At 39.6% G+C, this 27790-nt stretch overlaps 2 protein-coding genes across 4 annotated transcripts in view; one reads left to right on the forward strand and one right to left on the reverse strand.

Annotated features, from left to right (window-relative positions):
• The window catches only part of pigl (phosphatidylinositol glycan anchor biosynthesis, class L), a 73729-nt gene extending 53940 nt beyond the window's left edge, over nt 1-19789 (forward strand). For 2 of the 3 annotated variants that reach the window (XM_039757065.1, XM_039757067.1), the window contains 5 exons: nt 8019-8109; nt 15397-15464; nt 16448-16479; nt 17034-17167; nt 18476-19789. In XM_039757065.1, the coding sequence (XP_039612999.1) occupies nt 8019-8109; nt 15397-15464; nt 16448-16479; nt 17034-17167; nt 18476-18604 (454 nt within the window). In that variant the 3' untranslated portion in view covers nt 18605-19789. The remainder of the gene's footprint in view (nt 1-8018; nt 8110-15396; nt 15465-16447; nt 16480-17033; nt 17168-18475) is intronic. The other variant, XM_039757066.1, reaches the window with a different exon arrangement.
• Nucleotides 19790-19871: 82 nt separating this feature from the next.
• Nucleotides 19872-27771, reverse strand: cenpv (centromere protein V). The gene is made up of 5 exons (XM_039757068.1): nt 27640-27771; nt 23818-23916; nt 21628-21697; nt 21405-21519; nt 19872-20597 (listed from the first exon to the last, which is right to left on the reverse strand). The coding sequence occupies exons 1-5, from the start codon at nt 27648-27650 to the stop codon at nt 20473-20475; spliced, it is 420 nt and encodes a 139-aa protein (XP_039613002.1). The 5' UTR covers nt 27651-27771; the 3' UTR covers nt 19872-20472.
• Nucleotides 27772-27790: the final 19 nt, after the last annotated feature.

Here is a 27790-nt window from a genome sequence, read left to right on the forward strand (position 1 = left end):
TTACTTTCATCAGAGAACATAACTTTGGACCACTCAGCAGCAGTCCAGACGAGACGCTTCTGATGCCGTCTCTTGTTCAAGAGTGGCTTGACACAAGGAATGCGACAGCTGAAACCCAAGTCTTGCATACGTCTGTGCGTGGTGGTTCTTGAAGCACTGACTCCAGCTGCAGTCCACTCTTTGTGAATCTCCCCCACAGTTTTGAATGGGTTTTGTTTCACAATCCTCTCCAGGGTGCGGTTATCCCTATTGCTGGTACACTTTTTTTCTACCACATCTTGTCCTTCCTTCGCCTCTCTATTAATATGCTTGGACACAGAGCTCTGTGAACAGCCAGCCTCTTTAGCAATGACCTTTTGTGTCTTGCCCTCCTTGTGCAAGGTGTCAATGGTCGTCTTTTGGACAACTGTCAAGTCAGCAGTCTTCCCCATGATTGTGTAGCCTACAGAACTAGACTGAGAGACCATTTAAAGGCTTTTGCAGGTGTTTTGAATTAATTAGCTGATTAGAGTGTGGCACCAGGTGTCTTCAATATTGAACCTTTCATAATATTCTAATTTTCTGAGATGCTGAAGTTGGGACTTTCATTAGTTGTCAGTTACAATCATCAAAATTAAAAGAAATAAACATTTGAAATACATCAGTCTGTGTGTAATGAATGAATCTAATATACAAGTTTCACTTTTAGAATGGAATTACTGAAATAAATCAACTTTGTCATGATATTCTAATTTTATGACCAGCACCTGTATGTGCAGCGCCCTGAAGGTAGGCTAACTGTCTCACTCACTCTTTATACCTCGTGTATACAATATTAATGGAAAGGTGCTCCACAAATAAATCATACAGGTACAGCTTAGAATTTAATGTATTTTGCATCCTATTTTCTTTGTAAAATAAATTGTCACCTTTAATAATATAAAAATCCATGTGAACTTTTCCACCGTGACATACTGCACCGAAAGATTTAAAGGTCACTTATTTCCTAAGTGGGACAATGTACAAAGATCACCAAATTGGGAACGGGTGTGTGTCTGGGACATTTAATGGGTTACAGCTCTTATCTTGTTGTGTGGTAACAGACTGATAGCCTTGATCTTTGTGCCTTTGGAGTTAGTGAGTCTGGAAGAGGCTTTGGCTTAATGTAGCACAGGCCTGGGAAGCCTCTACTTTATTTGAACTTAAAGCCCCATGAAAATTGTCAGAAATGAGATGAACTGCATCAGTTAAGACTGCATGACCTTGGTTAACCTCCATTTATCCTTTATTAATTCACTTTTTGTGAATGCCTGTTTTTAAAGTGGCATTCTTCTTAGATTTAGTGATATTTTTTTCTTGGTCAGCAAATCCCTCCCATCAATAAAGTAAACCACCCTTTGTTCTGCCAAGCCTACGAATCTTCTGTTTTTTCTTTCATTTTTCATTTTATTTGATTTTTAAAAAGATGAAACTGGAGAATGGCCCAACCCTGCCTCCAGAAAAGGGTTAAAGTTAATTAGTTTTTTTTTTTTTTGCTGCATAATATTCCGCTTAAAACCTTCAACTCAAGGAAAATTATTACACATTACCAACAAGGAGCTGAACTGGTCTATTCAGCAGTGAGGTGACAACTTCATTACTAGCCTTTAAAATATGGGCTTCTGCTTTTGAAACTCTGGTTTTATCATTTATAAGACAGGACAGCTTGACATTCATCAGTCTGCTATTCAGGAGTCCGCGGTGCCTCGAGGAGCTCAGTCGGAGTTTGTGTAGCAAGTGAAACTCCTGCTGAGATATGTTTTTCTCTTTTTCATAATGAGAAACAATGAACTGACATTTTTTTTAGTAATAAGAACAACACATCATTATGAAAAGCACTAAAATACATCCTGTACTAAACCTTTCTTACTGCTAACTCCAGCTTATTCACTCATTTTTCTACACTTTATCGTATATTTTACCTTTCCCCTTTAATTGTATTTGACCTGCCAATTTTTTTTCAAGTGCAAGTCATTATTTAAACCTAATACTCTACCCATGTTGGTGAAGCTGCCCATTGTTTTATATTTATAATATTCTATGTAGGAATGGTCAACTGATATGCTGTACTTGGTCTGCTTATAAACTTAACTGAGAGCAAAATGTGTACTCCACAATTACAGTCAGAAAGAAATATACAGGAGTCTCACTGTTTCTGTTTTATGAACTAATAAAGCTAATAGTTTTGCATGAAAATTAAAAAATAACGTTGGTGTTGTTGTCAGTCAGTCATTGTCCAACCCGCTATATCCTAACACAGGGTCACGGGGGTCTCCTGGAGCCAATCCCAGCCAACACAGGGTGCCGGGCAGGGTGCCAGGCCACCACAGGACACACACATACACCAAGCACACACTAGGGATAATTTGGAATTGCCAATGCACCTGACCTGGATGTCTTTGGACTGCGGGAGGAAACCGGAGCACCTGGAGGAAACTGATGCAGACACGGGGAGAACATGCAAACTCCGGGAAGCGAACCCACGCCTCCTTACTGCAAGGCAGCATTGCTACCACTGTGCCATCATGCTGCCCTTGGTGTTGTTGTAGCTGGAGGAAATATAGCCTGGTGCTGGTGTTTCACATAACAATGCAGCCTCCATCTGACAATACTAAAATGTTTTTTTCATTTGTTTTTCTGAACACCCTTTTTCATTACATGCTCACTGGAAGCTTAGAGCCTATCCTGACAGCACTAGAATCCACCCTGGATGGGATGCTTGTAAAGCAAAATAGTGCTGAGAAAATAATTAATTAAATTCCAGGTCAGATCAATTAATATGTCAAAAGGAAACAAAAAAATCTTTTTATTTTTGTTGTTGTCCTTCTGCTTCATTCTGTTTTGCTGACAACTGCACCACACTTTATTCATGTTGCAGCCCCATGTAACTCATGTGCTACTCTCTCCATAACAAACAACAAAAAGCCACAGGCTTTGCCCAGCATATACCAGAATAAAGCAATCTTTTGAACTCCTTCTTGGCAATGTCTTATGTCAGTGCTGTAATGAATTTATAAGGTCCATTGTCTTTTAAAATGTTACACAGGATTTCTGAGCACCATCCTTCTGTCAGCCTGATTGTAAAAATAAGACAGTGTACTCTTCGGGTTGATAGTCCAAGTGAAAATGCCGTGTGCAGAGTGCTGCTAGGGTAAGATTTGGGTGCCAAATTTTGTAATGGATTTAGCAGCTCCTAAAAATGAATGAACAAATAAATGGATGAGCACTAGCAAACAATTCGATGGGTGCCTTTAATTTAGACTTTAGTTTTCACAAGTTACACTACAGGCTGTACTGTCTATGTTGTGAAGGTTTACTGATGCAAAACTTAGAAGCAATATAAATATTTTGCTCAATATAATATTTCAGATGTTTTTCCAGGAAATGAAGAGAGGGTTGTAGTAACTGGGACAAACTAGTTTGGTAGATAAAGGTCAGACCAGGTCATGCCTAAACACTATGTACAATCCCTCAAAAGCTAAAAGCTCTCTTAGCTGAGGCAACAGGAAATACTTTAACCTCTTAGATACCAAAGTGTTTGCTATGCTGTTTTTGTCGCACAAATTATTTTTATCCCTGTTTATAATTTATTGTACAAAGTGGTCCAGGTGTCATACTTTTCTCATCAGAAATGTTTAAAATAATTAAAATAATATATTCCTTAAATAGTAAGGGGGATAGACAGCATATACAGTATATATATATAGTATATAGTAGAGTATATATATATATATATATATATCTCTATATATATATATATATATATATATGAATGTATATATATATATATATACACACAAAGAAACCAGAACCTCCCCCACATACAACATTCATGAGAACGGATGGCTTGGATACTGGAGAGCTGCTGCTGCTGTCAGTATCAGGCTTGTAGGTGGCAATAAGAGGGTCAGAACTGTCCAGATGTACATTTAAATGCATTAACATTTGAATACAGAATGTGCAGCTGTTGTGTCTACAAAAGGAAGCTTGTTCAGAATAACTTCTCTTTATATTATTGATAACAGTTTAAAAATAAATATTAACGGGATGATGCAACCCCCTCCTAGGCAGTAACATGGACGAATTCAGTCAGCATTTTAAAGTCTGATTCACATACATCAGCCTTAATTGTTATGTGCTTGCTTCTTATATTTCTCATTCACATAAATCTCCAGTCCCCCTCCTTCTTTTTCCACTCCGTCTGATTGTATGAAATGAAACCCATCCAACATTAAATGGCATCTGAAATAGGAGGTTTAAGCCGGTTCGCCACTGCACATGAACTCGCCATAATTCAAGTCAAGTCAAATTTATTTACAAAGCACATTTAAAACAACAGATGTTGAGCCAAAGTGCTGTACAAAGGGACAGTAAAATAAACACAATACAAACAATAGTATAAAAGCAGATTAATAAAAAAAATTAAGACCATCCCCCACACACTTATACACAGAGAAAGGTGGAGGAAAAGAAATGGGCCTTGAGCTGACTTCTAAAAACCTCGATAGAGGAAGAAGACCTGAGGTAGAGAGGCACATCATCCTGAGGCCTAAGAGCAACAAGTGATAACACTATGTCTCCCCTAGACTTCAGCCAAATTCTTGGAACTGCAAGGAGTAGATGTCCGGGTTACCTTAATGTACTTGGTGCAGAATGGGGATTTTTATAATTTTTTTTGTTCTTTATTTCGCCTTATACAATTTCTTGTACTGTATTAGGAATTTGTTAGTTTTCGCATACCCCTTGGGGTCAGAGCGCAGGGTCCACCATTGTACAGCACCCCTGGAGCAATTACATGTTAAGGGTCTTGTTCAAGGGCCAACCAGAGTAGGATCTCTTTTGGCAGTGACGGGGATTCAAACCGGCAACCTTCTGGATCAATATGAAATCTTACCGGTAGCCATTGGAGAGAGGCTATTACAGGGAAGATGTGATCCCTTTTTCTAGTTCTGGTTATAAATCTAGCTTCTGTGTTTTGAACCAACTGAAGGAGCAACAGAGCACATTTGGGCAATCCCTCATATAAGGAGTTACAATAGTCCAGCCGAGTTGTGATAAACGCATGAGTGACTGTTTCCATGTCCTTCAGCGAGAGAAAAGATTTTAGTTTTGAGATTTGCCGCAGTTGGTGAACACTGGCCTTTTCTATCATGGAAATTTGTTTATCAAAACTTAGTGATGACTCAAAGATGATACCCAGGTTCCTGACATCATTATAAATCATTGCTGACAAAGACCCTGTGGACAATAGGGGGCGTTCCAGCTCCCCAAATCCAACATAAATAGGCACAGACACAAATTAAAAGGTAAAAAGTTTTCTTTTATTAGGGTTTCCCACCACCTCAGCTCACTCTTTGCCTTTTCCTCTCTCTGTCCCTCACTGCCTCCTCCACTCCTCTCAAAACAGGTGGTCTGTCAGCACTTCCGAGTGAGGCTGAAACCACATGATGCAGTGACTCCCCAATGCTTCAGCACCCCCTGGCAGCCCCCCTTGGGACACAACAGGGTTGTCCCCCAGGACTACAATACCCGGTATGCCCTGCTGGCGCCCATGTGGGAATCTGAGCCCGGGCTCGCTGTCATCTAACATCTAACATAAGCTGTCTCTCCCTGTCCTTCCATCCTGAGCCATTTAGTATTTAATATCATCAAGGCACTCCCATTAACTTTTTTACAGATGAAATGATGTCAGGTCTGACTCTGAGGTAGAGCTGCATATCATCAGCATAGCAATATTAAGTGACACCATGTTTTTGAAAGATGATCCCCCAGAGGAAAATATAGGGCAAATAAAAGAGGGGCCAAAATGGAAGCTTGTGGAACACCTTGTATGAGAGGTAGAAGTTTCCATCTGTGTTAACAGACATAGATCTGTCTTTAAGGTAGAACTCAAACCATTTCAGTGCACTGCCTTTAATGCCGACTTCATACTCAAGCCATTTTAACAGAACCCCATGGTCCACCGTGTCAAATGCAGCACTAAGATCCCATAGAAATAAGACTGCACAAGAACCTGAGCACAGGGTTAACAGAATATCATTTTTCACCTTCAACAAAGCAGATTCTGTACTATGAAGTTTTTTAAAACATGGCTGAAACACGTGACATAGATTGTTATCCTCCAGATATAAAAGTAACTGTAAAGATGCTACCTTTTCCTAAACTACCTTTTCCTTAATTTTGGACAAAATTGGGAGCTTAGAAATAGGCCTTAGTTTTATTTTGTAGGACCAAGGGTGGGCTTCTTCAGCAGTGGTTGAACAACTGCTTGTTTAAAGCTGTTTGGCATTAAACCAGATTATAGGCAGTTGTTAATAACAGCCAAAACAACTGGACTAATGACTCTGAAAGTATCTTTAAACAAGCATGAGGGTACATTGGAAGGTTTCACATGCAAAACTACATCGGCTAATTAAGAAGAGGAAACCGTTTGAAATAAAAGTAAAATGGCTGTGCACTGGCCTAAAGGGAGCTGGTATCGACACACAGTGATCAACACCTGGAAGAATTATATTGGATTGAATGGCTTGGATTTTATTTATAAAGAAATTGAGAAATAGCTCACAAGTCTCAGGTGTATTCTCAGGGAAGCCGCTGACAGGTGGATTTTAAAGAGCGTTCATGGTGCTAAAAAGCACCCAAAGTTTCAAGGCAGCATTTGCAATTAAACAAGATAAATAATTAGATTGTGCTGCTCTCACAGCCCCTTGGTAATACTTGAAGCGAGTTCTGAGGATTTCATAAGAAACTTGAAGTTGATCCTTCTTTCACCTACGCTCAGCCTGCCTGCATTCCTGTCTGAGAGCACAAGTGGTGTCATTTAACCAGCGCTGCACACTCACTTTAACTTTGGCTCTCCTTAACTTTAAGGATGCAACCAGATCCCGTGTATCCTTGCAAGTGAAATCCAGAAGCTTAACTAGATAATAATAATGTGAATATCAGAACAAACGGAAAGGGCTTCTTTCACCAAGGAAAAGTGAGTGTCTGAGAAAATATCACCATTAATTCACCATTAGATGTAACAGTTCTTTCAACTTAAAAAGTGATTGAACATTCCATGTTATACAGAGGTTGGCCAGTTTTGAATCCTTTCCACCTTACTTTTATCCTCACTCCAGATCTTCACCCTTTTCATCCTTGCACTAGCTGCTCCTCTGATAAGGTACCCTTAGATCCACTGTGCTTAACCTGTGACTTCTCTGAAAGGCAGTTGAGACAGGCTGAAGCTTGGTTCTACGATGACAGCAGCACATCTTCACTTTGAAACTCCATTATAAAAATTATAGCAACTTGTGGTAACAAGCCAGAGGCCAACCCTGTGACCCTGTGTTCGGATTCAGTGGGTTGGAAAATGGATGGATGCATGGAGAGATAGTTTCTGAAAAAATGCTATTACATATAACTAAGGCTTGATAGTTAAGGTATATAGAAAAAAGTGAACTTATAAGGACATATTGGTTATAAGACACATAAATTTAGACCCCCATAAATAGATTTTGACATCAATACCCTCAAAGTTCATAACTGCCTATAACTCAGGTATTTCATTGCTTGTGCCTTAGTGTGCTAGTGCAGCCTGAGGCTGAGAGCCTGAGGCTGAGCTTGGAATGTTTGAGGGCTTGAGGCTTTCTTGGAAATGAACGTGGAGTGTTTCAGAGGGGCTACATTTAATTCTGGCTGTATTAGTAGCTTTACATAATAATTAATAACAGTCATCTTTTATTATTTTAGATTGACCTATAGGCTGAGCATGTATAGAAAGCCATAAGGAACATAATATAGCTGCTTAACTCAAATAGATGATGAGATTTAGAGAAATCTGAAATTGATTGAAACTGCAGAGTCTGGGAGGATGAATAATTTATTGAAGTGGGCCTAGTGATGCTTTCATATTATACATTCATTGAAGTGGGATGCCATATTTGCTTCCTTATTCTTATAGAACTACTTAAAGACAAATTAAGAGATTTCAATATGTACATATTTTTTTCTTTCAGTGGCCTGCAGGATGACCCTTTGGCTGAGTGGGAAACAGAACTCGTTTCATCTCTAATACTTACACATGTGAAGAATAATTCTATTCAGTTGGTAATTTTTTTAATCATTTTTGTTTGCAAGTTTCTTATGTTATACACAAATATAAATACTGAAAAGCCAGGAATAGGGTTAGTGAAAATGCCTTTTTAAGTTAGAGTACTTAATGTCTGTCTAGGAATTAACATGTCTTTGTTGTTCTAAGGTGATGTGGTTCATTTTTGCAAAGAAAAGCACACAAAGCAGCGGATCTGAAAAATGAAAATCTGAACTATAGCCATCCATCTGTTCATCCATTTTGTAACCCATTTATTCAGCTGAGACTTGTGTGGAGCTTGTGCCTATCTTGGCAGCATAAGCAGAAGGTGGGAACCAAGGCTGGATGGACCCCCACTGCATTACCCACACTCATTCACACTTGGCCAATTTACTGTTTCCAGTCAACATAATGCACACATCCATCCATTCATTCTTTTTTGTTTTCTCTTCAGACACGTAGTGCAATGTGTTATAAAATGTACAGGTCAGCATGGCCCCCACATTCTAACGCAGGCCCCTAGGCCAGGATCTCTGGCGGGCCCTTCACCTAGGGTTAAGGAAAATGTGATACCCAATATGATTTAGAATAAAATAAGCGAGGATAATGGTGCAAAAACATAAGAAGTATTATGCATATTTATTGAATATATTTATAAAGTAAAGATCCTAATGAAAAACTTACAATAGTATCAAAAATGATTGCAAAATCTGTTTGCTAGCTTTCTTTGACGCAAAGTTTTCAATGACCTCACTAAAATCAACATGTTTAACTAAATCATTTTCGATACACCGAATTGCTAGATGATTAAGGCGTTTTTGACTAGTTGTACTTCTTTGCCATGTTTTTAATGAATTTGTCAATCTGCTAAACAATCTTTCTGCTGAAGAAACAGTAACTGGGACTGTACAAAACAATTTAATAACGATTAGCAAATATACCTTGAAGTTTTTTGTCGTAAATTGCGTTCAAACTTCTAATTGGGCTTTTTTCAACATCAAAAACTGACTTGTAAATACCTTTGAAGTGAAAGGTCAACATTTTATTTGGATTCGTAAAATGTTAAAGCGAGAAAGTTGTAGAAAAATGTATGTAGAAATTGTTTTATCTGAATTTTTTTTTGATATTGTTTTTACTTTTCAAAATATTTTATGCTGAAGTTGACACTCATCGCTGTAGGATCAATTCTTGCTTTCTGTTCATACGTTTTGTTTGTGCATAATATCTACTCATCCCGCGCCGGGCCCCTGTGATCCCGGGCCCCCTGGCTAGAGCCCTGTCAGCCCTCCCCCCCTTGTGGGGGCCATGCATATCAGTCATTTAAGTAAAATCCTCAGTATATTGTAAAAATCACATTGGCACCTTAAAAACAGTTTCAGTTGGACAGGAATGATAAATATACTTGGGATGACACCAGTGTTGTCAGATTAGAGTAAAGATCAGTGATCAGCACTTAGTTTAAGGAATGTTTATTGAGGATGGTGAAAATATGTGGTTGCCTAACACTGATGCATTTTTGAATAATTCCCATCTTGGTGCATTTGATTTTTACTGCTTCAAAGAAGAACTGAACGTATTATTTTTGTTGGAAACTTGTAGACAGCCTAATTTTTCTATTTAATATGAGATGACTAGCTAGTAGCAAAATAAACATTATGAGAAAGCGCTCACATCCCAAAGGTGTTCTCTATATGGTATTACACGAATGGGCTGTTAGAAGGTAAGAGTCCATAGTGCCCTCAAAAGTGTTCAATAAACAGGTAAGAGGTACTTGTGCAGCTGGATGTAAGCTGAGGTCACCCCAAGGCCAAGGGTCATTTTCTCTGTCTGGAACTGTCACAAGAAGTTTGCACAATATTTCCCCCAGGAGTTGAGGAACCAAGAGAGATTCTCTCTGTTTCCCGAACATCCCCATTAATAAGGTTTCTCCAGTCCTCTACACCAACTGCTATAAAGAAAGCACATGTAGGAGTCTGTCCACTAACAGAAAAAAATCTGAAGACATGCAGTACTTTTGAATTTAATGCACCAAAGAATAATGATAAATACAGGGAAACCACTAAATAAAAAAAGAAAATGATACAGAATACTCATACCTGCCTCCAACACTTAACCACCTCTCAGATATTCTTACAATCTGATTCCCCACAAAAACACCAAACCAATAGATGTAAAAATTGGTTGATTGTAATATGTACTGTACAGTGTGGTAATGGCCAGCACATCTGGTTTATTGGTCCAAAGCGCAGGATACAATCTCCTTGAGTTCACATGGTAATTGTTTAAACAGACCAGTGTTAGTTTGTGTATGTGTGTCTATGTGTATGCATGTCTAGTGACAGGACTAACATCTTGGCCAGGGTTGCTGCCATTGGCATAGTTTCTTATAACTCCATACTAAACTGAGCTCAGTAGATGACTGCCCTGAAACGTCTCGGACACCTGCAGTGAAAGCTCATGAACAAATCACCACCATTTCTCATGTATATGATACATGTAAACTGCAAACATCTGGATCTGCTGCACAGCTTCTGTCATTTATATGTGCGAAAATATAATTGCACCAGAGGGGGTGTTTTTCTTAGATGGATTGAATGTAGGACACAGTGTCGATAATTTAGTCGCTCTGCCGTACTGTTGGCCTGCCAGTCCTCTGTCTGCAGACATCTGATAATAATTGTTATTTTTAACATTTGTCTTGTAAGTCTCTTTGGCTAAAGATATCAACTAAATAAACTGTCATCCCATTTTCTAACTTGCTTAATCCTGCAAGGCAAGAACAAACCCTGGACTAGGTGCCAGTCCATTGCAGCGTGAACACACACAAACACCAAATGGCCAATTTAGAATCACCAATTCACCTAACTTGCTTGTTCTTAGACAGTGGAAGTAAACTGGAGCTCCTGGCGCAAATCCACATGGGGACCTGGGACATGAACTCTGGACTCCATACTGAAAGGTATAGCACTACCACTGCACCACGGTGCTGTCCCTAAATAAACTGAGGAGTTAGTAATTTTAATACCAGTAACCTTTTACACAACAAGTAATTGATACTTTACCTCAACTCAAAATGCATAAAATACAAAATGATCTAAAATACAGTAACACTAAGTTGTGTTTGGTGTGTGTATGTGTATTCAGCCTGCAATGGACTGGCGCTCTGTCCAGTGTTTCCTTCTGCCTTTTTCCATGTGGTAGCTGGGATAGGCTCCAGCTCCCACGACCTCAGTCTGGATTAAGTGGATTACAAAATGATATGACATGTCGATAAATAACATACAGGTGCTGGTCATAAAATTAGAATATCATGACAAAGTTGATTTATTTCAGTAATTCCATTCAAAAAGTGAAACTTGTACTGTATATTAAATTCATTCATTACACACAGACTGATGTATTTCAAATGTTTATTTCTTTTCATTTTGATGATTATAACTGACAACTAATGAAAGTCCCAAATTCAGTATCTCGGAAAATTAGAATATTGTGAAAGGTTCAATATTGAAGACACCTGGTGCCACACTCTAATCAGCTAATTAACTCCAAACACCTGCAAAAGCCTTTAAATGGTCTCTCAGTCTAGTTCTGTAGGCTACACAATCATGGGGAAGACTGCTGACTTGACAGTTGTCCAAAAGACGACCATTGACACCTTGTACAAGGAGGGCAAGACACAAAAGGTCATTGCTAAAGAGGTTGGCTGTTCACAGAGCTCTGTGTCCAAGCATATTAATAGAGAGGTGAAGGAAGGACAAGATGTGGTAGAAAAAAGTGTACAAGCAATAGGGATAACCACACCCTGGAGAGGATTGTGAAACAAAACCCATTGAAAACTGTGGGGGAGATTCACAAAGAGTGGACTGCAGGTGGAGTCAGTGCTTCAAGAACCACCACGCACAGACGTATGCAAGACATGGGTTTCAGCTGTCGCATTCCTTGTGTCAAGCCACTCTTGAACAAGAGACGGCATCAGAAGCGTCTCGTCTGGACTGCTGCTGAGTGGTCCAAAGTTATGTTCTCTGATGAAAGTAAATTTTGCATTTCCTTTGGAAATCAAGGTCCCAGAGTCTGGAGGAAGAAAGAAGAGGCACAGAATACATGTTTTATTTGAGGTCCAGTGTAAAGTTTCCACAGTCAGTGATGGTTTGGGGTGCCATGTCATCTGCTGGTGTTGGTCCGTTGTGTTTTCTGAGGTCCAAGGTCAACGCAGCCGTCTACCAGGAAGTTTTAGAGCACTTCATGCTTCCTGCTGCTGACGAACTTTATGGAGATGCAGATTTCATTTTCCAACAGGACTTGGCACCTGCACACAGTGCCAAAGCTACCAGTACCTGGTTTAAGGACCATGGTATCCCTATTCTTGATTGGCCAGCAAACTCGCCTGACCTTAACCCCATAGAAAATCTATGGGGTATTGTGAAGAGGAAGATGCAATACGCCAGACCCAACAATTCAGAAGAGCTGAAGGCCACTTTTAGAGCAACATGGGCTCTCATAACACCTGAGCAGTGCCACAGACTGATCGACTCCATGCCACGCCGCATTGCTGCAGTAATCCAGGCCAAAGGAGCCCCAACTAAATATTGAGTGCTGTACATGCTCATACTTTTCATGTTTATACCTTTCAGTTGGCCAACATTTCTAAAAATTCTTTTTTTTGCATTGGTCTTAATTGATATTCTAATTTTCCAAGATACTGAATTTGGGACTTTCATTAGTTGTCAGTTATAATCATCAAAATTAAAAGAAATAAACATTTGAAATACATCAGTCTGTGTGTAATGAATGAATCTAATATACAAGTTTCACTTTTTGAATGGAATTACTGAAATAAATCAACTTTGTCATGATATTCTAATTTTATGACCAGCACCTGTATACACAACATAATATGAATGTAAATGACTTAGAAGAAATGTGCATAATTAAAAGCTTGATCAAATAAAAATGCATCTTTATTTAAACAAATCTGTTGCCTGCAGTTGTCTAACACTGACAGGAAGCAAGTTCCAAAGTTTAAGAGTATAGTAAATAAAGACATGCATCTCAAATGTTTTTATTCTGTGAGAGAGAACAGTCAAGAGGCACACATCTACTTTTAACCTCTTGTATGCTTATCATTGAAATCAATTTCAAGAGAGAGATGAAGCACTGGCTACACGTAGGAGGCAATGCTAGAGCAGGCCAATCTACCTCATGCACACACCGACCTCCACACCCACACCCACAGGGGCCCCATTTCAAATTGCTAGCTAACCTTACCTGTATGTCTTTATGATGAGGGAAAAGTGCAGAGGATAATGTACCCAGGCTTGGATTTGGACCTAGGATGTTTGAGGAAGACACTAAACACTTCACCATGATGCCCCCCTGAAACAGTTCCGTTAAATTACGGTTCATCGTGTAAGCTGGTGATGACAGATTACTTATAATGTTCAGAAAATTGTGTCAGGAATTTAATAACAATGTGAAAAAAGCATTTCACAAAATTCAAAATCAGCATATTTGAAGAAACAAAATTAGCTCCTGTCATTTCCTTCATGACACCAATTGGATGTGTACTTGTAAATTATATTAAAAAAAAATCCTTATAATTATATGTAGAAGAAAAAAATGCATCGTGCCTCAGATTAAAAAAAGATGACGGGAATATCACATGCTGAAAGTGATACTCCAGTCGCTTTAATAGCTGCACACACGCACGTCCACATACACACACCAACTGTAACAAGTCTCCAGGAGTCCAAAGCCACTGGCATTTGATTTGAAGGATCGCTTTTGCCATCTGGTGGTTAAATTTGGTATACCACATGAAGCATTTCATAAGAGGTGGGGTTGTAGAAAAGATTTTAATTCATAAACAGAGCGTCATAAAAAAATGTTTTAATTCTCAGTTCTTCTCCGTCTGGTACACATTATGGTGCTCAGCTGCATCATTTTATTTTGACCTTTTTTTATAGGTGTTCAGTGTGACTCATGCTCTGAAGCTGAAAGAAATCAGATAGAAACCCTTCTTTTCCCTTACAGATGTCCTCCCACATTGCATGTAGCACACGTTAGATTAACTAATTGGCCCTTCGTTGGTGTGTACCATGTGATTGACTGGCCCCTGCCTCTCTGAAATGGATTATGCAGGTTTGGTAAGGGATGGAGAAATAGGTGGATGGACCTTGATTTCCATTACTTCTTACACAAACTGATCAAAGATTCAGGGTCCCTAATGTACACTACAAACACTTAATGTCACCATCTCATCATTAGTATGTCATTAATATGTACGGTACCTTGAAAAAGTGTTCAGACTCTGGATACTTCTGGAAATATTACAGGAAACAGGGCAGTATAGCAGCACATAGCACTGCTACTAGAGCTAGAATGCTGGGTTTGAATACCACACTTCATTGTTCACGACTTTGCACATTCTTGCCATGTCTGTTTGGGCCCTCCTTTGAGTCATCTGTTTTTCCTCCCACATCCCAAGTTAGGTTTATAAGCAGCTGGCTCCAGTATGAGAGCAAGTGTAGGTATGTGTATGTGAGTGGCCTACTGACTCACCTCAACCTCAACCTGTAACCTTGAAGTGATCAAGCAGGTCTGAGAATGATGAGGCTCATCCATAGAAAAATTGTAGGATTTTTTTATTCAGTAAAATTACATGACTCTGTATTTCTGGACTTTATAGTATGTATGACATGGTTTACGTTTGCTTTATGGAACAATGTTTTCTAGTATCTTGTTTAACTCTTTATTGGGCACAGAGAGAAGTCAAGCAAAATGACATCTTTTACTGGCTAACTAAAAAGATTACAATATGGAAGCTTTCGAGGCAACTCAGGCACCTTCTTCAGGCAAGATGTCTAAAAAGATTACAATATGGAAGCTTTCGAGGCAACTCAGGCCCCTTCTTCAGGCCTGAGTTGCCTCGAAAGCTTCCATATTGTAATCTTTTTAGTTAGCCAGTAAAAGATGTAATTTTGCTTGACTTCTCATTGCATCCATAATGGCTAACACGGTACAACACCCTAGCACTACTTGGACATAGTGAATATTTATTTTATTCGGTGATGATAACTCCAATGACATGAGCTTTAATGTTCCACTTCAGTCAGGCATGACAGAGCAAATCAACATGTAAATGATCAGCTCAGATTTCATTCTGCATCCTCAGTCCATGCTGAGGTAGAGCTGAGGGAGTAATGACTGATGAAGGCACAGAAATTCTTGTTAATGTGATTGAATACTTTTTGAAATTTAAAGATCTGGGCTTTCTGTATTTCACTTATGCCACTTTGATGTTACAGGTTCTAACATTTGACGCAGGTGGAGTTAGTAGACATGCGAACCACATCGCCCTCTTCAAGTCACTCAGGTACTGGAGGTCTCTTTAAAAACAAAGACCCTTTCCCTAGTTACATATATTGAATATTGTTTTTCAAGACCAATTTTACTTAGCATAAGAACTACCTTCTCACATTTGACCACTTGTGATATTATGGAATGTATGACATGTCTCCTTTTAACTCAGGACATTCACCTAAGGAAAAATAGTGTTTCAGCTCTACCATAAGAAAGCTCTCAAGAAACAAAATCATAAAATGAACATGAAGTAGAGGTTCAACACACAAAATGTTTTTAACCAAACTGCATTTAAAGGATTTGAAAAAAGTAAAGATTTTATTGAGATTTTATGTTACATAACCTGTTAAATCCAATTGAGGGTCTCCCGTAGCCAGGACCCATCTTTGCAGCACTGGGCTGAAGGTAGGAAACATCCCTGGACAAGGGCACCAGTCCATCAGAGGGGCCATTCACAGACATGCAGGCCCAGTTTGGCGTTGGCAGTTGGCCTAAGTTGCCAGTGTTTTTATGTGAGAGAAAAACCAATGCCGACTCGAGGTGAACATGCAAACAACACACATACGTAAACAACACCTGTATGGCCACTGGATTTGAAGCCAATGCTAACCACGTAGTGTAGAATTTATTAATCGTCAATGCTTTTTCCCTTATGAACCATAAACCCTAGTCTTTTCAAAAAAGTAACCAAACTTTCCCCAAAGTACAGATAACTAGGTTCTCTTTGGAGGGGTGACTTTGTAGGCAGAGCATGGATGCTTTGCCTCAGCTGACAGGCAGGCTTTGTCTGCAAACTAATGTACAGCTGCTTTAAGTTCCCTTGATGTCTTTAAACATAAAGGTTGGTTGTGTATTGAATGTGTAGCAAATATGGATGTGGCGAGATTGGCCTGATGGGAATTCCTTATTCCTGTTTTTAAAATGAAAGTAGAGCATGTGGCTGTTGTTTGTTGCAACCATTGATCTAACAGTGTCTGTTTTTTGTATTTTCTTTAGCTTCCTGTCAGCTACCAGGCAGTTACCTGAAGGTATGCACTTTTCCTATTTCCTTGGTTTCATCTTCCAGTTAAGTACATTTTTGTGCTAGTCCTTGACTGAGAAACATGATATAGAATTTAGACGCTTGCTCCTAATAACATATTTAGTGTGCCTGCACAGTTGTTCCTTTTTACACATTTTACTGGCTATCCTGTGCCTCATAATTGACATGCTAAATGTGTATTGTAATGTAGTGCATCACTGCTTTGGCTGTTTTTCTTGCAGCATGGAAGGTACTGTAGCATTCACTGCAGCCTTCTTTGGTCCTTTTGTCAGCTTCTGTAATGTTTAGTACATATACTAAAACACTGCAGAGATCTGTGTGCAACAGTATTGGCATGTCCTGCACTTACTCAACTCCTGTTGATGCTCAACTACACTACTACACCCATGCAACCCCAACAGTCATAATTTTAAGCAGCTCTCCATGATCATGAATTGTATAAGCAGGTTAGATGACAAATGGTAATTGTGCAGATCTCTCCTCCAAGCATGCCATAAAGAGAATTCTTAAAGAAATTTAAAGTATTTTCTTTCATCTTAGGCTGCAGTGCAGTTGTCTTGGAAACAGTGAATATTTTCAGAAAGTACCTCTCTGTTTTGGATACACCAGTCAGCTGGTTAATGACTCCAGATTTACTATTTATTTTAACAAGAAAGGAGTATGAAGAAGCCAAGGTGAGCCATGCATGTCCTACAGGACAGACACATTACTGTAAGCAGTTTGGTGTTGTTATTAATTTCATTCACATTGACTCAGGCGCCGCCGCCGCGAATGGCAGCCTTTCCAGCAGCTCCGTGTACGACTTCATTTTTCTACCTTTTTCTCTGTTTTACTGATCACTCATCACTTTCTTTTATGTGGACTCATTCCCTGGACACTTTTTACTACTTGTGAATTTCCCCTTGGGATTATTAAAGTATCTATCTATCTATCTATCTATCTATCTATCTATCTATCTATCTATCTATCTATCTATCTAATTTCTGGCAGACTGCAGTTTTCTGTAACAATGAATGGTAGTCACACAGCAAACGCAGAAATTTCAGATCAACTACGGAAAATGCAGTCTGCTTCATAAATCCAGAAAATTTGAAACCTTCAGCAATAGACAGTGCACTCTAGCCTTGTCAGCAGTGATGAATCAAAGAGGGATTTGCTGATATCCTTCATTGCTGCTGTCCTTGTACATTTCTCTGCAGGAACTTCATCTCCATGTTGTGGTTGAATTTTAGTCTCACCTGTACCACTCCATTTTAGGAAGATCAACAATCAGTCAAAGTTCTCAAACATTAAATTACAAAGAAGCAAGTCAAACCCAAGCTATATACCTCTTTGACCGATGGAGTGGCTTGCCCACTTGCCCATCTTCAAAGTATCACCAGATCATTCCTCTTTTTCGCCTCCTCTTGCTCCCAAACCTCTGAACTCCCACCAACAAGACTTTGCTGTTCCCAGACCTAACATATTTTCCGGATTCCTGCTAGAATGTATGCTAAAATGTGATCTGATCTTTATCCAAGTCATAATAACTAACAATAACATTAACCAATAACAGCACACACAAAATTGTTCTTTGTCATAGCTTTACTGAACTTGTTTACTCTTCATATGTCTCTGATTCAAACAACTCTAAACAATCCTCAATCTGTATGTTACTGTGGCTTGTCTTTAGTAGACATCTTCTTTCTTTCTTTCGAGGGCACACATTCTTTTAGTCCAGTCAGGGAACTGATTTTTCTTGTCTAAATAGCTAATGATTTTAATGTGGGGCAGTTGACTTTAACTACGTTGATTTTTTCTTTTCTGTCCCCCTTCCTCACGCCACTCCATGGATGTTAATCTGTGTAATATGTTTAAACAATAACAATTGGTGCAACCTCTATATGTGCAGATGCCCCTCAACATCAAGCTCACAATAATTTCATCACAGTTTTACTTTAATAGTGTTATCATTCTGAAAGTTTCTTTTATCTGCCCCACAGACTGCAATGCATTGCCATCGCAGCCAGATGTTGTGGTTTCGCTACATGTATATTCTGTTTTCACGTTACATGCTGACCAATACCTACAGATGCCTCTCTGAAGAGCAGAAGATCAGGAAACCGGAGTAATATTGGGATTTTAAAGCAGCAAAAACTAACAGTAAATGCAGAGAGACAAAATAAAAAGAAGTATGTTGTGTAAAAACACAGTGGTGTTGGGCCCATTTATTTGCAACGGTCATAATTTTCCATGTACCCTTGCCTCCACTCGGTAAAATGTATTACACCTTGTATGGGACTCCTACAGTGTTGCACTATTTTGTGCTTGGAGCTGATGCTATGGTGAAGGTCACTTTGTTATACACTCATGAAATATGCTGTTTGAAAAAATTTCTAAATGCACTTCTGATTGTGAATTTCTATAAAGGCCAATAAAAAACAAAATCCTTTAAAAATACTTATTTGTTTTGGTTGGGGAAAGAAATATCTTTCACAGGTTTCTTCCATTTAACAGTCCACAATTAAAGCACACTTCTTTCTCCTCTTCCATTTACTTGACTCCTCTCCTAACTCTGACTCTCGGTGTGAGTGGTGGCAGCTCCTTTTATGCTGGACTCAGGAGAACTTCCAATGTAAGAATACTATAAGCAGGAAACACACCTGGGTCAGATGGGAGCTCAGAAAAGCTGGAACAGCAGGGCAGTCTCACTGGATGTAACTCTCACTGCACCCCGTGACCATACAAATGGGCACACCTGCCCATTAATGATGCCATCCAGTATGTCAGGGTAACATGCACTCTTGAGTGGTTATCTCCTCTTGTCCATCCACTATCTCGGTCTCCTTGCCAGGAAGCGGACAGGGCTCATTCTGGCCCAGGACACCAGAATACCCCAGCCGTTCCTTATAATGTTTATATTTTACAAGCTGTAATGAGATTTCTTCATCTACCCCAAATGTGTGTCCCACTTTTTTTTAAACAAAACAGTTTACGGATTTCCTTTTGAAGTCCCAGATGAAAACACAGTACTAGCAGCAAAGTCAGAAAAGATCTGTTAAGGATTCTAGCCAACTGTGCTAGATTTCAGGTCTTTCTGTCTGCTGCTATTGATTTATCTAGTAAGATGTTCTCAATACAATGAATGCTCAGTTGTCAGTTAATCTAAGACACACCTGGAGAATTGAGAGGAAAACCAGAATATCCAGAAAAAAGCCCAAGCAGACAAGGTAAAAACTTCACATAGACTGGAATTTTAGAATCATCAGCAAGGTATAGGAGGCAGCAGTTCTGATTACTATATCACTGTGCCACCCACCCCGTCATGCTAATAACCAAGAAATTCAATTCGCCTTTACTTTTTTTTTTTTTTTTAAATAAAGAGGCCAACATAGGAAATTTATGAAACCATTTTTAATAAGACAAGTGGGGAAAATGCCAACATGGCTATTATTGATGGCTGTTAATAGAATATTAGGTTTATTTTTACAATATAAGAAGCAAAATGCTTTTTTCTTTGTCATCTGTTGTACCTGAGGCAGGACTGCGGAGTGACCAAAGCATGGAATGGTGAATCCCTCAGTTTGCAGCTTAATCCTCTGCACCTCGCCACACTGTGCAACACTGAGCCAGTTGCTATGTCAGTGACTGCTCCAAATGTTGATATCATGCACATTTATGTGATACATCTTATTGCAAGTCTTATTTGATAAAATGGCAGCTCAGTAGACAATTACCATCGGTTTATATGCCTTGTACAATAAATACTGTATTGTTGTGATTATTTTGTTGTCATTCATTATGTTTATGAACTACCTCATGACTTCACTCACTTGAGATTTCAACACCTTTACTGCAACAGAATGAAAAAGCTTATTTTGGTATTTCATGTAGTAAGGCTTTATTTTATTGCCAGCTATATTCTGCATTTGGTTGAATTTGTTAATGTAGGCATCATCCCCTTAGCTCTCTGAGTCTTTGCAGAACTAAGACAGCCGTGTCAGTCTATTGACATGTTTCTAATGGTTTTGTGCTGGTCCATGCTGACTTCCCACTCTTTCCCATTAAAATTCTCCATAGTGATCTTACGAACAGTTCCTTCATCCAAGCAGTGAGGACATACCCCTAGGAGAATAAAAGAAAGATATATTTGTCCATATAAAGTAAGAGGTTTTCTCAATGTAAGCAGTCAGTTATTTTTAATGGCCTCAGTGTGAATGATGTGGAAAGTTATGATTTAGTCAACACACAGTTAACTATTTACACCCAGGCCACCATCTTGTCATCTGTTTGCAATTCTTGTATGCCTCTTCCAGTTTTCACTACCTGCATTTTAAGCGGCCAAAGGTAGGGAAACAGAATAAGTTGTAGCAAGGAAGCCCTAGCAAGGGCACCCACCCTGCCCTAAAAGATGATAACCATAAAACGCTAGCGGGCCATTCAGCCCAATAAGCTCACCATTCCTATCTACCTAATTCCTCCAAAATAAAATCAACTTGATATTTAAAGGTCCCTAAAGTTTTACTGTCTATCAAACTACTTAGTAAATTATTCCATCTGTCTTGGATTCTCTGTGTGAGGAAAAACTTTCTAATATTTGTGAAACATTTGCCCTGAAGTTTCCAACAATGTCCCCTTGTTCTTGAAGAACTCAATTTAAAGTAATAGTCTTGATCCCCTGTAATATTCCCCTTCATAATTTTAAACACTTCAATCATGTCACCTCTTAATTTGTTTTAGTTCATTGCCTTCCATCTCATATGGTTTATCACAGATACAGCTATGAAAATGTAAGACCCTGTCTCCATAGCACAACCCAAAGCTCACCAACCTAAAATGCGACTACGTTCTTACAAATCAAAACCTGGTTAAGTGAGACAGAACTAGTAAGAATGCCTCAGCCCAAAATGACTCCTAAATATTGAAACCTACCATATCCATCTGGGTTGGAGCGAGGCTTGTAGAAACTCTGCACACCACATGTTTTGCAAAAGAGGTGTTTGGCAACATGAGTGTTAAACGTGTAGGTTGTTAAATGAGAGTCCCCCTGCTCAAACACAAAAAAAAAACAAAAAACCAAGACAATATTGTAATGAGTACAGCCAAGAGCTTAGGGCATACAAGACTAGTACACTGGAACTTCCTTTTTGTGTACCTTAAGAAGTTTGAAGCGAGAGGCTGGGACAATAAAATGATTGTTTTGCTTCTTAGTGCAAACACTGCAACTGTGAAAACAAAAATGTAAATGTTTAAAACCTCACTATTACATGACAAAGTTAAAACATAAGGATGCATCAGAGTGGTCAGTGTAGTAATAGTATTATCACATTTACAGAATGCCATGTAATTCTTATTTATATGGCCAACCAACATGCATCACGTTTCTACTCCCTAATGAGTTTTGTTGCTCACTTGTCACTCTAGAAACCTCAGAGAGACATTTGGAAACCTAGGAATTTCCGACATGTAGACAAGAGTGTTGTAAATGCCACTGGGCTGGACAGGCATCCTGACCAGAAAAGGGATGATTCCTTACACAGAAGGGAGGCTCCAAGTAGGCAGATGGGCCTCCTCACCAGGTTAGAGGAAGGAGTCTGGCCCAGAAGGGATGGATGGACAGCCCATCAATTGTAAAAGATGCCACAGGATATAAGTTATTCCCCCAGGACACACAATGGCAGCAGCCCTCCACAGTGACCCTGGCACCGGCAAAACTCCAGGGTCTTTAATAAAAGGGACCACACTCCCTTATCCAGGCAAGTCGGAGCTGGAAGGACGTTGAGCAACACTCAGCTGGAGGAGAGCAGTGCGGGGGTTAGAGGAATTGTAAGGAAAATTGATTTTTGGATAAAGAAAACTTGTGCTTCTGTAACTTCGTGGTGGTACTTTTTTGGTTAATAAACCTTTATTTGAACCCAGGAATATGCATGATTGTGTTTGGGGCACACTGACAGCCTGGTTCCATGACAGTGTGTAGACTTCTCGCTTGATTGACATAGTCAGCGTGGTAGAAATGGAAGATGGTCTGTGCCACAGATGTCCAATCAGGTAGCCTGTTTCTTAATATTACAATTATCTAATTTGTCTTTGCCACATTCTCATTCATTCACTCATTTAATTGAAGTTGCTTATTCTACTGCCTCGCAGTTAGGAGACCCGGGTTCGCTTCCCGGGTCCTCCCTGCGTGGAGTTTGCATGTTCTCCCGTGTCTACGTGGGTTTCCTCCGGGTACTCCGGTTTCCTCCCACAGTCCAAAGACATGCAGGTTAGGTGGATTGGCGACTCTAAATTGGCCCTAGTGTGTGTTTGGTGTGTGGGTGTGTTTGTGTGTGTCCTGTGGTGGGTTGGCACCCTGCCCAGGATTAGTTCCTGCCTTGTGCCCTGTGTTGGCTGGGATTGGCTCCAGCAGACCCCCGTGACCCTGTGTTCGGATTCAGCAGGTTGGATAATGGATGGATGCTTATTCTAATAATTTAATGCCATGGCCTTGAATCAGTCCTGACAGCACCGGGTGCCAGGCAAGAACCAGTTCTGGATGGAGCACCAGTACATCTATCAGAGAGCACACTCAATCATAATGAGGCAATTTAAAGTCATCAGTAAAGTTAACGTGAATGGAATGGGGATATGTAGGAGACTCGAGTACTCAGAAACCGCAAACATGCAAATGCCACAGAGTGAGCAACCCAGGAGTTCCACTTGAGAAATTCACAAAGAGTTTGTGTCCCAAATGTAACCAGGACAAGATCCAACCTGTCAGTGATATTATCAAATGCCTGCATCGCTTGGAAACATGTTTTGTGGAAAAAAATCACTGTATCTCTTGGAAAGCTCTGAATTTAAAGCCACTCTTAACATTTTAACTACACTATTGGAAATTATATCAGATGGGATTACCATTATGCCATTAAAAAAAAAATCTGTTGTAATGTCCTATACCACACTACTTCCACAGACTTATTTTGCTGAATTGGAAGATTCCCAGTTCACCCTCTATAGCTCAGTGGGAAAGTGATGTTCTGCATTACATCAAACTGGAAAATAAATCAACTATTCTTTAACAAAAGGTCTGTTTAGAATTTTTTCAGAACTTTGTAAAATCTCACTATGGCATCCAATGCTGGGCATGGGCTTAAACTTTTGATTTTATTTGGTGTTTTATCCTGTATTAAGAACCATTTAAAAAGACATAAGGTTCTCTTGATGGTGTGAGGGTGGTATAAGAGCTGTCTGTGTGTGTGATGTTCTTCAACTGAAATTAAAAAAACTACACCAGCATAATTTTTGCTTTATGCCCAGCCATTTTACCCCAGTGGTGTCCAAGCAACATAAAACTTTTGCTTACTTGCAATGGAAGATGTGCAGATCTTGTGGGGCCCATACTTCAAAACGCACTGCACCACAGTGACAGCCCCCAGTGTGTTTCACAAGACCTTGGCTCTCTCTATTGAGAAGAGAAAAATACAAAATACAAGTGAAGGAGGCAGCAGTGAAAAGCAGGAGGCATAACAGGTGGAAGACAGCATTCTGTCCCAATGAGTGCCAACATCAACTGCTTGGAGGGAAGCACTCAAATAGCACTTTTGATGTTACAAATGAAATCCCCTTAAGGTGGCTTCATGAGAGAAAAACTTCAGAAGTCTGCACTAGAGATCTGCCAAAGCTTTATCCCACTCTCTCCCCACCTGACAAAATTATATCCCATTCCCAACCACATTTCCATGTTCCCCTTTAAAAGGCACTTGAATCAGGAACATAGCCTAAAGCCAATGTCATATTACACAGTCGCTGATCTCATTGCTGCACCATGTCAAAGTACACAACTGAAAATCGCAACCCATGGCACATTTACTGACTGAGTGCTGACCTTCCAGCACAGTCATGCTTGCCCCTTTTGTGACAGCTAATAGCGGGTGGACTGACAGAGCTGGCACTGTGTAGTGGGTTCAGCAGCAATCTCTGTCTTTCAGTTCTTTTTTCAATTCAGTTATGGTATGTAAAATACGAGACATCAGACAGACGTGTTTCTCATGTTTGTGGGGTTCACAGCCCTCATGCTGTGTACAAAGGGATAATAGCTGTGGTGCATTCAGCATTCTGTCTAATGCACAAAACATCAGACAGATGAGCTTCTCTTCTATTTGTGAGTTTCACAACATGTGTGTTCATTATTTCTCATCACTACATTCTATGCACTGTACTTCCACATGGGCATACATTGGTTCATTTCAATGTCAAATCTCCTCTCCGACTAATAAGAAAGTCAATCCTGTTTGGTTTTATTATAGCAGGCAACAGACTAGTTGGTCTCAGGCACGTGTTATGTTACATTAGGCAAGTGTCTTCAAGGTAGCGCCCCACCAACTGCCTACGACTGGCTAAGATTATGTGAATGAGGGCAAATCATTGGAAAAGTCATCTAATGTAACATAAATCAGCAGAATCTACAAGGGGGAAAAATCACAGAGATGTGAGTGAATCTGTTCATGACATGACTTTTTTAAAGAGTACAGTCAGAGTTGATCTATTGATTGATAATAAATAATGAATAAATTTAGGGTGACCAGACAGCCACTTTTTCCCCATGTGATGTCCATTTTTTTGAACCCTACAGACTGGAATAGTATTTATAAAATATCAAAATTTCTCCAGGATTTGTTTTGATCATTAGTTGGCCTGTGTTAACAAACAGTAGAGCCTCATACACCTTGTGCAACATGTATAAGTTTTGAACCAGCAGTCAGTGTAACTTGTGTGCCATGCAGTGTTTCTTTAAATGAAAGCAAACCTGGCAGGTGAACTGAGACAACAGCTTGGGGGACTGGGCACAGCCACGTTACTGTTTAACACCCGCTTACATGTATAAGAGGTGTGCAATAAATTAAACTGTACATGAAAAAATAAGTAAAAAAAATAAATAAAAATGGACACCCATGTTTTTGACTAGCATGTAACAAGTAGGAATTGTGCAATCAGGAAAGCTGGCACATTCACTCTGCTAAGCCCAAAATTGCTGTTAGGGGACAGAGCACTTCAGCAGGAGTGGCAGACTGTTTGGTACTGCTAGTTTCATTATTTCAACATTTTTCTATTACTACTGACCATTTTTTAAATTAATGATGCCTTCTATGACATTGTGATGCATGTAGCATTCTTCGTTTTACTTTAGATATTAAGACATCTGTTGTGATTAAAAAAATATATATTAAAATAGAATTTGTCTTTCCTTTTGTGCTATTATGGAACTCTGCAAGTCCTTAAAAACTTTACTAAGTAGTTGAATATAAACTAAGACATTGAAATTGACTGAATTGTTTGATTAGAAAAATGAACAAAGAGCCACTGCATATGAAGGCGTGTGTCCAGTTAGTTATATAGTGTCATTTATTAACGACAAAGGGATGAGAATCACCTGAACATAATCTTATCAAATGCATGATTGCCAGTCAGCACACGCATTGTGAATATTCTTTGCCTTTAAGCTTCTACATCAAGTTAAATGAATTATCCAACACTATAAGAATGAATAGCCCATCAAGACAGACCCACCATCAACTACTCATAGCACCAAGGTGCTCAATGAGATGAAACCTGCTTGCATTTTTTTCTGCAGCTCTTACTTAAATGTAAATACTTAGCAATTCTTGACATAATTTGTAACTGCAGTCTGAATACGACATTCTTAATTGTAAATAAAAGATGATGAAAAGCCACATGCTTCCATTTGTTTCTTACAGTACACTCTGCCATTTCTTTAGGTTGTAACTTTCAAATAAGTTCATGTAGCATTATCACAGAAGTGATGACAGTACAAGCTCGAATGCATGAACTCCACCATATACCACTTCTACTTAGCAAGAGTAACCACAAGCAGCACTGGGCACTCATCAAGACCAACACAATTTAGAGTTGCCAGCTCTTCTAAAATGTAAATCAAACTTTGGCTTCTGATCCTGTGAGTCATCCAAACCACCCACTGTGCCACCCATCAACTGGCTGCCTGCATGAATATTCCATCCATCCATCTTCTAAGCGTGCTTCTGAAAGCACTTTCTCCGACCCAGGAACAAGGCTCCCCTTGACTGATCTCCTAAAGATACTGGGGCAATGGCACAAATGGGGAGATGAAGAGGATACATTGCAGGGGTACCCATAAAGAGTAATGCTTATTATATAGGGACTGCAACTGTCCGCCAGCCCTGGTGGTGTACAGTTAAGCAAGGGGAACCCACCTCAACTAAATTACATAGCTTTGTCTTCATGGGGGATGGCGGCAAGTACAACACTGACTGAGGTACTTTGCTACAGGCCAAAAAACAAGTCTTGCACACCCACTTTAAAACTGCTTGATGCACCCCTGTCCTGGTTGGTGGACAAATGATGACTTTCTGGCATCTGTCACATTATCTAGTTGAAACTGCTGTAGATAAATTCAGGTCACACTTGCCATTTACTAAAACCCCATTTATTTCCCCTAAATAGATGACCAGTACTTTAAATGTGCCAGTCAAGTTCTCACCAGTGAACAACTAAGTGCTGCTGAACACTACAAGTTAAAAAACCTACTTGTGGACCAACTGGAAAATTACGAAAATGTTGGTAATATTGTGATGGTTTGGATTAAAATAATATGCTTAAACCAATACAAGGTCACGGGAATGATGTGCTTATCCTCAACAAGCAAAAGATTGAAGCCAACAATCTATAGGATGTCAGCCCATGTCAGGAGCCATAAATGGGCAATTTACCTAATATACAGATGACATTAAAATGTGCGAAAGAAATCCGAAAATCCCACAGTTACATTAGAAAATGCAGACATCACGTAGACACCAAAGCAAGGCACAGAATTACAACCCAGCGGCTCTAAGCACGGCGCCACCGTGTCGTAGGATCAAAGTGCCAACGCTACCCTGTCACTGATTTGCCTATTTTACGATGTGAGGAGCGAGAATAAGGGATTATGGAGGAGAAATCGCCCTGCAATCGTCGCTTTCTTTTTCCGGTGATGGTTCGCCGAGAATCAGAAGGACTGGACTACAACAACAACGTCTGCTAGACAAGAGCCTTTTTGGGTGCTTTCTATCTCCCGCCGTTCGCCACCGCGTTTTAGTGATTTGAGTAAGCAACACGGTTCTAGATTTTTTAAAAAGTACTTCATACGAACCCCTCATTCATCTCAGATCTAAAATCGCTTGTGGTCTTTATTCTCTTACGTCTGCACAGCGCTCGTCTATAACAATAGCAGGCTGTTCCTTGCAGAAACTTCCTCTATGAACTTTAATCTGGCCGAAACAGGATTTCCAGATTTGACAGGC

Source organism: Polypterus senegalus, chromosome 6 (assembly GCF_016835505.1).
Source record: "Polypterus senegalus isolate Bchr_013 chromosome 6, ASM1683550v1, whole genome shotgun sequence".
Classification (NCBI taxonomy): domain Eukaryota; kingdom Metazoa; phylum Chordata; class Cladistia; order Polypteriformes; family Polypteridae; genus Polypterus; species Polypterus senegalus.

Coding starts and splice junctions, on each gene's coding strand:
- cenpv (XM_039757068.1), bottom strand. Junction 21,698..23,817: donor CTGCACATCTTCCATTGCAA/GTAAGCAAAAGT, acceptor TTGTTTTCACAG/TTGCAGTGTTTGCACTAAGA. Junction 20,598..21,404: donor CTCCAACCCAGATGGATATG/GTAGGTTTCAAT, acceptor TTATTCTCCTAG/GGGTATGTCCTCACTGCTTG.